A 14,362-nucleotide genomic window follows, 5' to 3' on the forward strand; every position below is an offset into this window, starting at 1 on the left:
GAGACTCTTTGACTTTTTTAAGCTATTAACATGACATTTTAACCTTATGGCGGGACCCCGGGGTCCCATAAGCCCCCGGCTCTCGCATAAACATGTTATAATATTCTTGGTTCTTTCGGTAAAGTCACGTAGAAGGGAAATAATAAAATAATAAAAATAAAACACTTATATTCTCACGACGGTTTCGATTGCAACACAAGCAATCATCATCAGGTGCTGTGGTTTTCACACCTGATGATGATTGCTTGTGTTGCAATTAAAACGTCGTGATAATTTAATTGTTTCATTTTTATTATTGCCCTTCTACGTGACTTTACCGAAAGAACCAAGAATATGAATCCCTGCAGTCCCGAAAGCTTTAAATCGAAAATTATATTATAATGTCAACGAAAACTTTGCTCTTTTTCACCAATGGGTTTGAAGGATGGTGGCAAGTGTTGTCTTGTTAAACTATGCCTTTTAAACAGAAAACTACTTACCTGCAGGACCTCTTTAAATACACTATCGAAAAAATAATTTACACCCCTCTGTCAATCATCGTGTTTTTCAGTGTGGATTTGTGAACACACTTTGTAAACAGTAGATAAAATAGTATGCGTTTTAAATGCGCTGTTCATATTGTAACAAGCGTTTATACCAATGTTACTCTACAAAGCAGTGGGTCGCCGCTCCTCTTATCCGCATTGATACGAGCGGTATGTGGGGACTGGCTTAACCGCAAAAAAAAACCTATCTGCACAGATGCATATGGACAAGAGAAGTATTATCAAACAGGAGGAATTAACGGTGCAACGCATGTCATCTGTTAAATATCTGCAGGTAATAGGATTGTCATCGATTGATCCTGGCTGCAGACATTCGTAGGTCACAAATAATAATGAAGATAAGAGAGCAGTTTCACTGTATTATGCATCCCCTTATGACAAATAAAGGACTTAAATTCTTAGTTTTTTTCGGTAAAGTCACGTAGGTAAAAAATTAAAATAACTTAAATCACAACGTTTCAGGCGCAACACAAGCGTCCTTCTTCAGGTGGGGACAATTTAGCGAAAGCACAAGACGCACCGCTTAAGTGTGTCTCAAAGGTGGCTGTGACGAGTAATTATATAGTCGCGACTATATAATTACTCGTCACACCCACCTCTAAGTTGTCCCCACCTGAAGAAGGACGCTTGTGTTGCGCCCGAAACGTCGTGATTTAATTTATTTTAATTTTTTACCTACGTGACTTTACCGAAAAAACCAAAGAGTATGGATCCTTGCAGTCACGAAAACTTCAAATCTAGAATAAAGGACTTAAGTCGTGTAGGCAGTTTGAGCAGCTTTGGGTAAGACTTATGATCCTGCCCATACCCGAGCATGGAGTGCATTCTCTTGTTCAGCTCTTGTGCGCATTCGTCCTCGCTGCGCTTGGACACGACATGACAACAGAATGATCCACACCAGGTGGGTCGAGGCGTTTATGTGCACGGTGGGACGGAGTCGGCAAAAATAAGTTAATTACGATTTTGACTTCCATTTATTCGGGACCCCCGGGGTCCTGCCATAAGGTTCACTTGTTATCGTGTTGCAGTGTACAATCCGTTCTTTTTCATTAAAAGCGATAGTCCCGTATACGCTTTAACTTTTTTTTAAGCACCCTGTATATTAATCATCATCGTCATCATTTATTATTCATACCCCACCTCCCATGCAATACATCTCCAGCTTGAGGCCTAAATAATGCTGTTGTATGTTGCCTGTGCACTGTGTGCATGTGTGCTGTGTGTGTCGTATAAGTGGGGAGCAATAGGGCAGTCCTTAGTGCGCTGCACTACCAACTTGGCAACCGGAGATCGATTTCCACTCACAGCCAACATCGGTGACGAATATCTGAACTGTTCCTGGGCCTCGCCTAGGTCAACTCATGCTCAATTGAGTACCTGGTGTGGTGTGTTAACATCAGCACTCGGGAGACAAAGGTGGCCGGGCGTGGTGCTGGCCTCCCACCCCCTCGTGTGCCTTACCGCTCTTCGTATATGTTTGCTTCCGGCACAATCTGTTCAGGCTATACGGAGGATCATTGTCTTTGTGTGTATTGTGCTGTGTATTGTGCTGTGCACTGTGTGCTTTCTGTGCTGTGTACACTGTGCCCTGTGTTGTGTATGTGCGCTGCATGCTGTGCGTGTACTCTGTGTGTGCGTGTACTCTGTGCACACTGAGTGTGTCCTATGTACATTTTGTGTGTGCGCGCACCCCGCAGTGCCCCTCTGCGCCGCCGACCTTCTCGTCAACCCCCTGGACCCGCGCAACGCCGACAAGATCAACGTGAAGATTGCCGACCTCGGCAACGCCTGCTGGGTTGTAAGTTTCCACTCTTTAGTCTACGCCGGAGCACGCACGCAATCGCTCGTTCCCTCTGCCAAAGGGAGGCTCAGTAACGTCGGCGCCACCGCAGTGCCGAGCCGTGCCGCCGACGCGAGAGAGGGGAGGCTGTGCCGGGCGTCCGCGGATTGTGCCGGGTGCTCACCGTGCTTCCCCCTTGTCGTCGCGTGTGTGCCCTGCCCGCCTCACCCTCCCAGCACAAGCACTTCACGGAGGACATCCAGACGCGGCAGTACCGCTCGCTTGAGGTGCTCATAGGGGCCGGCTATGGCACGCCCGCCGACATCTGGAGTACGGCGTGCATGGTGAGCGACGGTCCCCAACACGTGTCTTGCTAATTATATCAGATCTCCCACCCAACCAGCATGCAAAGCTCTTTACTCTGCCATAAGTTAGCCACTGCCCTCCCCACCCCCCTTTTTTTCCACCCCTCTTGTGTTAAAGGGACACGAGGGGAGGAGGGGCAACCCTGTACAATCCCAGCACCACGCTCTATAAATAACGACGCGTCAGGCAGTGTTTATTGTTGGTGTACCATGCGTCAGAAACGTGGAATAAAGAACAGCATTGCTCCGTTGCGCAGAGCCACACGCCGTCCTTGTTCTCTCGGCGCCACAGCCGGCGACCGAAACATCACATGACGCAACACCGATACGATCAAGTCTTCGGCAACCGGCGCTGACCAGCGTGGTAAACCGTGGTTCAGTGAAACCCCCATGACCCGCAGGACGATGTGGGGAGGCCTTGGTCCTTCCAGTAGTGGATTGACAAACGGCTGTACACGCGCACAAGTGCGATGCAGAGAAATGGCACCGCATAGCTTCGGGCCCCCTGTGTTGCACTCTTTTGTCTTCAGCTGCACATGGGCCCCTGCTCCCCCCCACCCCCTCCTGCCCCTGCCCTCTGTAGGCGTTCGAGCTAGCGACAGGAGACTACCTGTTTGAGCCTCACTCGGGAGAGGACTACTCGCGCGACGAAGGTGGGAGCACAGGCGGCGACGTCGCACGGGCTTCTGTGGTCGTGCATGGATTTATGCGTTCGCTTAACGTGGTGTTTCTCAGCTCCGATCCATGGGGCCCCTCCCACCCCACTAAGGTGCAGCTTTCATTGATATTATAATTATCAACCATCAGGCACATGCCGTGCAAAGCGGCCTAATTTGCATGGCTATAAAAGGTTGACAATCATAGTGGGAGATCGTGAGTACTGGAGTTGAGAAACACTGCTCTAACCTATCCTCTGTCAAATTAAGTAAACGTAATTAAGAGTTTATATTATTTATTGGCATCTCAGAGCGTTTATAAAATAAACTTGTGTTAAAAACAAGTTAAGCTTTTTAAAAATATTAACTTGCATCGTGTAAATTATGCCCTGTGTTTGCCATGCACTGTAGACAGGACTCTAACCCCAGTTACCCACATGCTTAACCTATCTTGTTAGCTTTCAAAAGCTAAGCAGGCTTTTTAGGCCTGGATCGTGCTTGGGTGTGCAACCTCCGTCCATACCAAGTGTTCTTAGGCAGCTGTGGAGCCGTACTACGTGACGTGGACAGCGAGACAGAGGGCAGTGCTGCAAAATCCATTGTTCCACTGTTCTTCTGTGCTCCCACGTCTACGTTTTCTGCCTTGGACAACCCGCACTGACCAGTATGGGGGAAGTATGTTGAAACAACCCCCCCCCCATGACCCACACAGCTTCGGGATACCCTCATGCAGCAGTGGATTGACAAAAATGGCTGCACGTATGATAGTAATAATGGCCACCCAATGTGGTGTCAGTAAAGGAATCATACAGCTCCTCTCTGAATGTGAGAGCCAAAAAGGGTCACAATGAAGAAAAATCCCACTGCTGGGAAAACCTTTGCTGCTGCCAATTGTTGCTTTTGGTGGCCCGTGGAATGCGGTAATGGCCGCATTAACGGCCGCGACATAAAGTGGTGGTGGAAACAAGGGACTGCAAAGGGTCGGGGTCATGGGGTTCGGGTTGATTAGGGCTCCTGATTGGCCGCTGCCATGTTATTCGGAGCACCTATGGCGAGGGGTTGTAGGCGCGCTCGTTTAACCGTGTGCCGCATGCCTCCGTTAACAATCGGCGCGTGTGCCCGACTGCAAGCTGTTTGCGCTCTCTTGATTTCCTCTCCCTGCCTGTGTGGATGTCGCTCACCTGGCTTGAGACAGGGCTGTGTGAGCTGATCTCACTTCCAACAAGTCTTCCGCTCGGGTTGCTGTGATTCCCACCTGCTGCATGCTGCGATGCGTTCCACTCCTTTCGTCGTTTTTGTGTCAAATGAACGTTTCCGACTGTTGGGGGTCTTGACTGATGGTGCTGCTCCATGTGTCTGTGTGTGTGTGTGGCTGCCTGTCCTGTCTCTGTGTGTGTCTCTCTTCTGTTCTCTCTTCCTGCTGCCTCCTGTTCTTTGTCCTCATCTCCCGTCCTCCCTATCTCTCTGTCTCTGTGCTTCTCTGTCCTTTGTTCCCCCCCTCTCTCCCCTTAGATCACATCGCTCACATCATTGAGCTCCTGGGGAATATCCCCAGGCACTTTGCACTGTCGGGAAAGTATTCGCGGGAATTCTTCAACCGCCGAGGTAGACCCGCCGTGCCGATTGCCTGGCGCCTGCGACCGCCACAAGCCCTTGCTTGGGAGGGCAGCCCCGACCACGAAGCTGCTAGTTCCCAAACACGTTACTTTCAAATGCACTTGTGTTTTTGGCAAGCTGGTAAAATATATAGCGAACATGCGTCACCTCGCTCAATTTATCTGGACGGTCGGAGGCTCTGGTAGCCGTGAGTCGATTAAACCGCTGATGGTCGAGAATGGGCTCGCTGTAATAACTTGGAATCTGACAACGAATAATTAATAATCAAAGCAGCCGGTGGTCGACGCCTCCTCCCAACCGGGCACGCGGTAGTCGCGTCAGAGACGCGTCTCACCTTCTCCACCTCCCCCTCCCACCCCCACCTCCACCCCCCTACCCCCCCGCCTCTCCCCTCACCCACCACCGTGGCCCCATCCACTCGCCCTGCCCACACAGACCACATTGCGCTGGTCACTGAGTTGCTGGGGAAGATCCCGCGGGATATAGCTCTCTCTGGGAAGTATTCGCGTGAGTTTTTCAACCGGAAAGGTAATCCCCTCTCCTGCCGCTCCTCCCTCCTCTTCCCCACCCACTCCCCCATCCCCCCTCCACCACATTTCCGCACCCACCCACTAGTCTATTCGAATCGATATAACTTAATTGTTTTGCATGGTGGTTGATGCTACCGTGGTGTCATGGTTACCTCACTGGACTTGCAATCCAGAGATCGTCGGTTTGACCTCCCAAAGGGAAAGTTTTTTTTAAATTCCCTCCTCACCGCCTCTATCCACCCAGCAGTAAACATGAGTATGCCACAGTCATAAGATGGGCAGGTGGCATGTGGTTGGATAAAGTGTGGGCACTCCCACCGGTTCCAATATATGCTGGCCAGTGTGGCTGGAGTAGCCAAATACCCTCCCGAGTCGTGTTTCTCAACATTTTTTGGCCCGCGAACCAGTCAGCCAATGCAAACATTTCTGCTGATCACCCAGCCCCCCGCCACGCTGACAGAACACATTCACTTCTCTCTCTAATACCAGTAATACTAAATTATTCATATTTCCGGAACATAAAACTATTTTTCTTAAACGCATCTAAAATGCTTTCTTTCAGGGGGTGGGGTGGGCATTTAGATCTTAGGCTTAGGGTAGTTTAATCAGTGTAGTTTACCTAACTGATGCTTTTTTATTATTATTATTAAATATCGTAAGTCAACTTAATTTCCAAAACAAAAGGTATAAAGGTTGTGATTATTTCCGGATCAATCTGCATTTGCATCACAGCCCCGTGGACCACCTGGGGGACGGTCGCGGACCTCTGGTGGTCCGGGGACCATACTCTAGAGGGGCTCTCTTTCTCTATAGCGCCCTCTAGTGGAGGCCCTTCTGCCAGCAGTGGCGTGAGCAAGCAATTTAAGGACTGCACCTTTACCAGCATTTACACGTTATAGCTGTGTATTTACTTAATGATGATGTAATGCATATTTTGTCTCAGTAATGGTGACAAGATTTCAACAACTCAGCAGAGTTTAAGTGTAGAGAATAAAATGCCTCGTCGTTATAAGCCGGATATCCTGTATGCTTGGTGGTCAGTATGTTTGCGATTCACCCCATCACCCTTGATTCGAGTTGTTGACCCTGATAATAGAACAAGCCGACAGAATATATAAAATAGACAATACAAACGAGATTTTAAAACTATCAATTGCTGAACCAATTCTTGACCTTGGCTTATGACAACTTGGTGAATTGCTGGGGACGTGGGGGGGGGTGAATCATTGCACATTTAGCGGCGAGTGCCCGGGAGAAGAGAAGGCAGCACGAGGGGGAAGTGGTGACACACTGTCTGCCCCACAGGCGAGCTGCGGCACATCACCAAGCTGAAACCGTGGGGGCTGTACGACGTCCTGGTGGAGAAGTACGAGTGGTCCCAACAGGATGCCGCCCAGTTCAGCGACTTCCTCATGCCCATGCTGGAGCTGATCCCCGAGAAGCGGGCCACCGCAGCCGAGTGCCTGCGGCACCCGTGGCTCACCATGTAGTCACGCGCGCGGCAGGCGAGCTGGCGCGGCGACCACACCGAAGCTCTTCACACCGCGCGCCCGTTCCCCCGCTACCTCCACTGCCCCACGCCCGGCACGGCGCACTCCTCCGTCTTGGGGATAGATCTTCCGTGGATGGCGGTGGAAGCCAGGATGAAGGACGGTGGACACACCGGCTGCGAGTTGGTTCGCTCTACCGTGCGTACGCCAAAACTGTGGGGGGGTGGGGGATTGCACCGTTTCCCTGGCAGGCTGTCTCCGCCCTCCCTGCGTCTGTCGGCTGACCGGCTGGAGTCGAGAGGTGGAGGACAAGGCACTCGCCAACAATAGGCGACGGCGCCGCCGCTGAACTCTTTTCATGTGTCACGCGCAACTCTATACCTTTCACCCTTCAGTACCGCTCGTCTTTGTTGGTGGATATGAGAATTTGAGTAATCGGTCATTGGTTGAAATGGAAGGCTGTTTCCATGGGCTCCAATTGGAGAGGAAGTAGTCGAGCTCTTGCGCGCGTGCATCTCCTGGTGGAGGCGTCTCTTGAACCGTGGCTTCTGTAGGCGCCGTTCGGGCGAGCGGTCGTCGTTGGTAGAGCGTGAATTTTTCTCTCTTCCCGCGAGCGATTTTAAAATCTTGTCTGCGCGTTCACTTCTTCCGCGAAGCTTCGAGCCCCACGCCGAGCGTCGCACCCCAGCAGCGCGTGTTTCACGTCACCCTGCACTGCCCTGCGCCACCGCCCTCCCCTGTGTGAATAAACGAGGCAGTAAGTGACTGGCACCGACGCGGCGGCATTTTCTCCATGGGGGGGGGGGGTCCCCAACGTGAGCGTCGCACTCGGAGAGTCTCTCTGGCACACGTGACTTGTCGATCGGGGGCCGGAGTGCCAGAGCACAGCACGAGGAGAAGGTGGCGGCGGAGGAAGATGATAATGATAGTAGAGCGGCCTTTCCTTGAGAAGGGGGGGCAATGACGACAGCGTGGCAAGACCAGAGTGTGGAGAGAGGGGACACGGAGGGAGAACAAGCGGCAATGTCTGTAGAGAAATTGTGGGTCCTGACCGTGGCACCAACCAGGACCCAGTCCTGACATTCAATTCAAGCTCTTTCCCCAATACCTAAACCTCACCCGTTATCACAGCTCTTTTAATAAGTTTGACCACAGTTTATCCCTCGCTCTTGCCCGAATATTCTCTTATGCACTGACCTTAGTCCTAAACCCCTTATATTTTGCAAGAATTTCCTTGCAAACAAATGAAGAACATTTGACAGAAGTCACTTTCAGGAGTCATCAAATGACTCCTGATCTCGTTCAAAAACGAGCCAGTGAGATGGTTCCTTGAAGAGTACCCCTTCTAAAATGTTCTCCCACGCCACTGGGGTCAGGATTCAAACTCGGCTGCTTGGTTGTCTACGTCCGTTAGCTGGCGGAGCCCCGTGTGCTGTATTGCGTGAACAGAATCGGTCCGGGCGCCACGGGCAGAGCGTAGCGTCCCTTACGCTCGTATCAGTTTGGCTCTGACCTGTTTGGGTCAGAGCGCCTCGACCTCGCAGGGTGCAGAGATTTATCGCGTTGATGCAGGCCAGCTCAACGACTCGTGCCGCCAGGACAGATTTCATCACGCGAATCCGCAAGGCGAAATCAGCAGAAGCGCCCTTGCCCTGATGAGGGTGGAGAGGAGTGCTTGGGTCGTCTTGTCGCTGTCGTGGATTTCCGCCGCCGTGGAGTGCGGCGTTGGCGAGACACGTGCACGCGTGGGTAAGTTCCGAGGCTTTATTATTATGATAATTTTGTTATTCATATTATTTAAAATAATTTAAGATCATCAACAACCAAATACGTCTCATCTCGCAGGTGTGACGCGCACAATTCCGTGTGTTTCTTTAGTGAGGTCGCGTAGCGGTGTTAATGGAGGCAGTAGCTGTTATATATTACAGTATACACAGTATATGTACAACTAGACGTCATCGTTCCCTGTGAATGCATATTATATACGCGATACAGGAGGGCCACTGTTTACAAACAACAGGAATGCGTGGAGCGCGCCATCCAAAATCTCATCGCCAGGGAAAAACGACTGCCGTGGGCTTCCAACTCAGACTGGTGTGAGACACGGACACGAACTCTCACCTGGACAATCGAATGGGCACACGCGCCTCATTGCGCTCTCACCTGTGCAATTAAATCAAAATAACCACGTCGTTGGGGAGAATATAAGTAGCAAAAATAAATAAGCAGACTGTCCTGCTGCACATATCCGTCTCCACGTAAACGAAAAAATATTTTACATCTCATCAGCCACACGGCCTTCTGGGAATACATCGATTCGCCACAAGCAAAACTGGACTGGTGTCGACAGTGATGAGAGACAGTGATTAGACACGAAGGCGAAACCAGCAACATTATTGCTTGGAAATAATGTTGCTGAAATGATGCACTTCCAGAAGGCCGTGTGGCTTATAGGTTGTGTAAGAAATACTTTTATTATTAATGTGGAGAAGACAAATATGTGAAATGAGACATTTCTTATTTTGTCACATTCAACTATCGTTGGTAAAACTAATGGGCTCTCACTTGCTTAAGTGGGTTCTCACCTCTCCAACCAAATGGGGCCACTACCTGATCTAATAGGTCCTCACCTGGTCAACCGGCATGTCTCCGAAAGCGTGCCACTATTGAGTTGGCAGTCCCACTGGTCGTGTTTGTGGCGAGCGAGTCCTTGTGCTGCAGCGCCCGTAAATCGGCAAGTCCGTCGGATGATCGCCGCCGTCACGAGCCCCTGCAACGTTTGGTCTCGGCGGGGCAACCGGTTTTGGGTAAATCGGTCGTTGAGGTTTCTTCCATTGGGTGAAAGTGGCCGTCAGAGATTTTTAGTATGGGACTTCTGCCTCCACCTTGGCGTTCGTTGTCGATGGGGTCGGTGGGGAGGGAAGGGGGCGTTCTCATCCCAGCTGCTCGCTTCCTCCAGAAGCCGCTTGGTGCCCGTGGGTCACCCAGTTGCCCCCACGAGTACCAGACGTCACCGCGCGATATGTGACGGGGGGGGGGTGTGAGATGCGATGGTCGTGTGCCATCGTTCCGCGGAGGTGGTTGTTGTGCGCGTGGTGAGGCTCTGCACATGACGTGCGAGTTGTGGGTTCGCAGTTTCTCGGTTGGCTTGCCCGCACGTCTGTAGTGGGTGGGTGCTATTATGGTGTTTGTGCCAACACGGTGCCCACACGGTAAATAAATATCTGCTTTTTATAGCAATTTGGTTGGCATCGCGGTTTACCAGTAGTACGTTCCACTGTAAGCAAACCAATAAAATATGCGCGGTGTTCCTGTGAGATCACTGGCATTTCACTGTGGTGGTGGCAGAATACCCACAGTAGTTTCCTGTTTCCAGTTTAAGAAGAATTGGTTCATGTTGCCATTTTGCAGCAATTGATCACTTCATTTGTAGGCCACGTCTGTAAAAAATTATTGAGGACTTCGACTGTCATAAGAATAATAATCAGGCGTCAGGGTGGCGCTCAGCAAGAAATGTCCAGGTTCGATTCCCTGCTCGTGCATCTTTCGCGTGTGGAGTGTGTTCTCCCCCCCTCCTCCTGTTCTGCCATAGTAAAAAACAACCCATGCAATGTAACTGGTCTATAAGAGGTTTTTGGGTTAGATCGCGTAAATATATAAATGTGTCGTTAAAACCCGCCACCACCCGACAAAGCCAACTAGTAAGGGTTGTCACGTAAACAGAACATGCCAATTCGTCACTAGTACAGCACACCGGTGTGTTGGAGAGCCGAACCACAACATTTACAATCTCAGATTGTAAATATAATGGATGATATTGGTCGCGAAAGCCTACGTGTTAAACCAATATAACCAGTATTGGCCAAAACATCTCAATGCTGAAATTGTACCCGCAAATTCCTCAATTGGGTCGACACATCCCGACTGCGAACACTTGGCGGCAGCCTCCTGGAAAACGAGTCTTTGAGACTCGGTGAGGCTTTCCTGAGTAAACAAGCGTGCTTGTGGAGCTCCATATCCGTGGAGCTCCATATCCGTGGAGCTCCATATCCGTGGTGCTCCAAGCCCATGGAATTCCATGCCTGTGGAGCACTGTGCATGGAGCTCAACGCCCATGGAGCTGTGTGCGAGTGGGGCAAGCATCCGTCCACATTCACTTAGTTTGCGGTTGGAAGTTTGAGGGACCGTTCAATTTACGCGGATAACATATATGTACGGTATCCTTCACAATCACCGCATCCCAAATTGATTTAGCTTAAGGATATGCGATTGTATTCGGATGGACGGACGTGGAGCGCTGACGCGACGGTTTTGTGCACCGTACCGTGAACCCGGCGGCCGGAGTTCAATTTCCGGCAGAGGTTCACGTCGACGGCGAGTAATGTCTGAACAGGTCCTGGGTCTCCTTCCTCTCCAATCTGCACTGGCAAGCGTGGTGAATTATAGTCCAACAAGTCTCCTTGAGACCAACACATTATAATTGTAATGATAAAATTGTTACACGTGTAGGTGTTGGCCTCATAAAACACTGGCTATTCCCCTGCACTGTTTTAAGTGATTAAGTCGATTTGAGTGTTTTATGAAACTTGCCACTGGCCTTGACTGGGGTACAATATTTAGAGGGACGTATACAAGATGGTGAACTTCTTGGTCTCCTCTTCCACGCTGGCCAACCACGTCTCGGAAGAGGTGGGATTATACCCAGACTTGACAACCACGCCGCGACTTGCCGATCGACTTGGCTCTGCCGTGCCCGTTTCTACTGCTGGGCAGACGGCACGCATGATAATTTGTTTAGCATCCGTTTAGATCAATAATCCCGAACACTTCCCATTTGAATAAACGGTACCTTTATTCGAGCAGCAAAGGGATCGCGAGACCCAGTGACCGTGGTTGGTGTGCCGCCCGCTCCTCCGGTTGAGGATGAAGTGGCGATGGGCACCAGAGCGGATGTCGCACTGAACGGCCCGCGGAGGGGCACCCGTTTATTTATTGATTGTCGTTTTCTCCTTTTTTTACGTTACCTTTCCCCTTGGTGATGACTTTTTAAGCGGAGATGATTGACGGGAGACGACGCACAGAGGTGGCAGATAACACTGGATGTTGCGCAGCGAGCGAGTTCGGGGTATTGGAGGCACAGGGATGGGATGGGGAAATCGCGTGTTCCCCGTAGCGTTAACTCTGACTGACGTTCACTGGCGGAGGTGACGTGATTGCCACCCGCCATGCGGAGAGCGCGCATGCGACGGGAAAGTGGCCTGTGTGCTTAGATTGCTTTGCAGTGACTTGGCTGGCGGGCGGGCGAGCCAGCCATGGTGTTGTGTGCCGTGTGACAGGGTCCAGCGCGCGTGTGTGTGTGTGTGCGCACGTGTGACATTGCCACACGCACCACACAACACCCTTTGCGTGCGCGCGCGTTCGTGTAAATACATAGCACAGCCATCCGTCCCACGCCGGACAGACAGCCGTGCTATTACTGAATCGCAGTGTCGGTGCTTGCTGTGTTGGGTAGGGGACATTTAAAGAGAGGAAGTAGTGGCCAACGTTCGCTCAACTCACTCACTACTCGTCCACACGGTGAGGCTCCACCACCCCCACGATGAACTCCACCACGTGTCCCGCGTAGCCCCCCGCACCGCCCCACGTACACTAGGTGATTCGAATTTAGATTGGATCGCATCCTGGGATTAATTGGTAGGGAAGGCACAAGTGTTGGGAGGGGGGGGCTCCGTCCTCCATGAGCGCAGGCGGCACCCGAACGAGATGAAGCGAATTCCGATGGCGGCGCGTTATTATAACAACAATAATAACAGTACAGTAATAATAATAACGATGATGTTAATACGTTTCTTCTTGTGACGCGATGCGAGTGAGTCGTCGTGAACCGATATTACAAACATGTCTTTGTGTCTGTTTGATCAAATAAAATATTGTTTTCTCTAGAGCTGCCGTGGGTGGGTTTTAGGCCAAACCACGCACACACAGCAACACACGTCAAAGACAAGGATCCCTTGTATAGCCTTCAACAGACTGTTCCACTAAGTGCTGTTAGCAAGCACCTAGGAAATCCGGGACAGCCGACCAAGCATCGCATAAATACACACAGACCAGCACACACAGACATTCACATGTAGACACACAACAACAGCTGCTGTTCGCCAGTAAGTGATGGTGTCGTCACCACAGCTCTTGTGCCAGGCTAGGTGCACTTTGAGGCTACATGGAGTGTCGAATGCTGGCTGACAAGACGTCAACGGGCCAGACTCGGGTGCTATGGGATGACTGACTTGGTATTACTTACTGGCAGATGCACCACCTGCGCTCCCCTGTGGGCCAATGTGGCACAGTTGGCAACACACAAAGACAAACAGCCCTCTGTGTAGCCTTTTCCAGACTTTTGGGGAAAGTGCTGTTAGCACCTATAAAGGCATACAAGGTGTATTAGAGAGTGGTGTAACCAGCACCACACCCGGCCGCCTTTCTCTCCCCAGTGCTGATGTTTTCACACCGCACCAGGTGCTCATTTAAGGATGAGCTAACCTCGTGAAGGCCCAAGGCTGGTTCAGTGGTCACTCGCCACTGATGTTAGCCGTGGCCAGTAATCAAACTCGGGTCACCGGATGTATAGCGCAGTGCTCTAACACACTGTGCTACCGTTCTCCACAACAACAACAACTGCCATTCGCCACTAAGTGGCGGTGACGTCACCACGACGCTTGTGCCAGGCCATGTGCACCTTGAGGCCATGTGCACCTTGAGGCCACGTGAAGTGTCGAAAGCCCGCTGGCAGGAGGTCACGGGGCAGACCCAGGTGCCACGAGTCGACTGACTGAGATGACCGAGATGACTGATTGATGCACCACCTGTGCCCCCTACTGTGCCAACTTGCTGTGCTTTAGCCACCCGGCGCTCCGCTCGTTGTTGTGAGCGTCGCTCCTCCGCCCTCCGTTGTTGGAGGGCAACTGCCTCCAACTGCCCAGTAGCATCCTTCACGAGCCTCCTCCACAGAGGCCGATCTTGACACCGCTGGTACCAGTCATCGGCAAGTCCACTCAGCTCCACGTCCTCCTGTACCACATCACTCCATCTCTTCTCTAGCCCGTGCCGCGCCCGTTTAGCCCCCTCGATCCGGCCGAACAAAAGCTGACCCCCACACACACAGATAGACAAACATTTATAGTCCACGAATCCCAGACAGGACATGAACAAGGGTTGTGAAGCACCGGGGTAGACTGTTGTGCAACTGGACCTGCTGGTTTATCGTGCGTGGAGTTCACGAGAAACCGCGGGGTGATGCTTGGTCATAGGCACATGCTTCACTTCACACGCGGCCTTCTCTCTCCTGCCCGGGACCCGGGCCACAGCTAGGGAGCCGCTCC

General features: G+C 51.4%; 1 protein-coding gene across 4 annotated transcripts in view; it reads left to right on the forward strand.

Annotated features, from left to right (window-relative positions):
* Positions 1 to 12,925, forward strand: part of LOC144729325 (SRSF protein kinase 3-like) — an 80,382-nt gene extending 67,457 nt beyond the window's left edge. For 3 of the 4 annotated variants that reach the window (XM_078609501.1, XM_078609504.1, XM_078609503.1), the window contains 5 exons: positions 2,243 to 2,343; positions 2,562 to 2,669; positions 3,274 to 3,343; positions 5,399 to 5,491; positions 6,799 to 12,925. In XM_078609501.1, the coding sequence (XP_078465627.1) occupies positions 2,243 to 2,343; positions 2,562 to 2,669; positions 3,274 to 3,343; positions 5,399 to 5,491; positions 6,799 to 6,983 (557 nt within the window). In that variant the 3' untranslated portion in view covers positions 6,984 to 12,925. Of the gene's footprint in view, positions 1 to 2,242; positions 2,344 to 2,561; positions 2,670 to 3,273; positions 3,344 to 4,858; positions 4,952 to 5,398; positions 5,492 to 6,798 lie in introns of all 4 variants that reach the window. The other variant, XM_078609502.1, reaches the window with a different exon arrangement.
* Positions 12,926 to 14,362: the final 1,437 nt, after the last annotated feature.

This window comes from Lampetra planeri, chromosome 32 (assembly GCF_965212315.1).
Source record: "Lampetra planeri chromosome 32, kcLamPlan1.2.h2, whole genome shotgun sequence".
NCBI classification, from domain to species: Eukaryota; Metazoa; Chordata; class Hyperoartia; order Petromyzontiformes; family Petromyzontidae; genus Lampetra; species Lampetra planeri.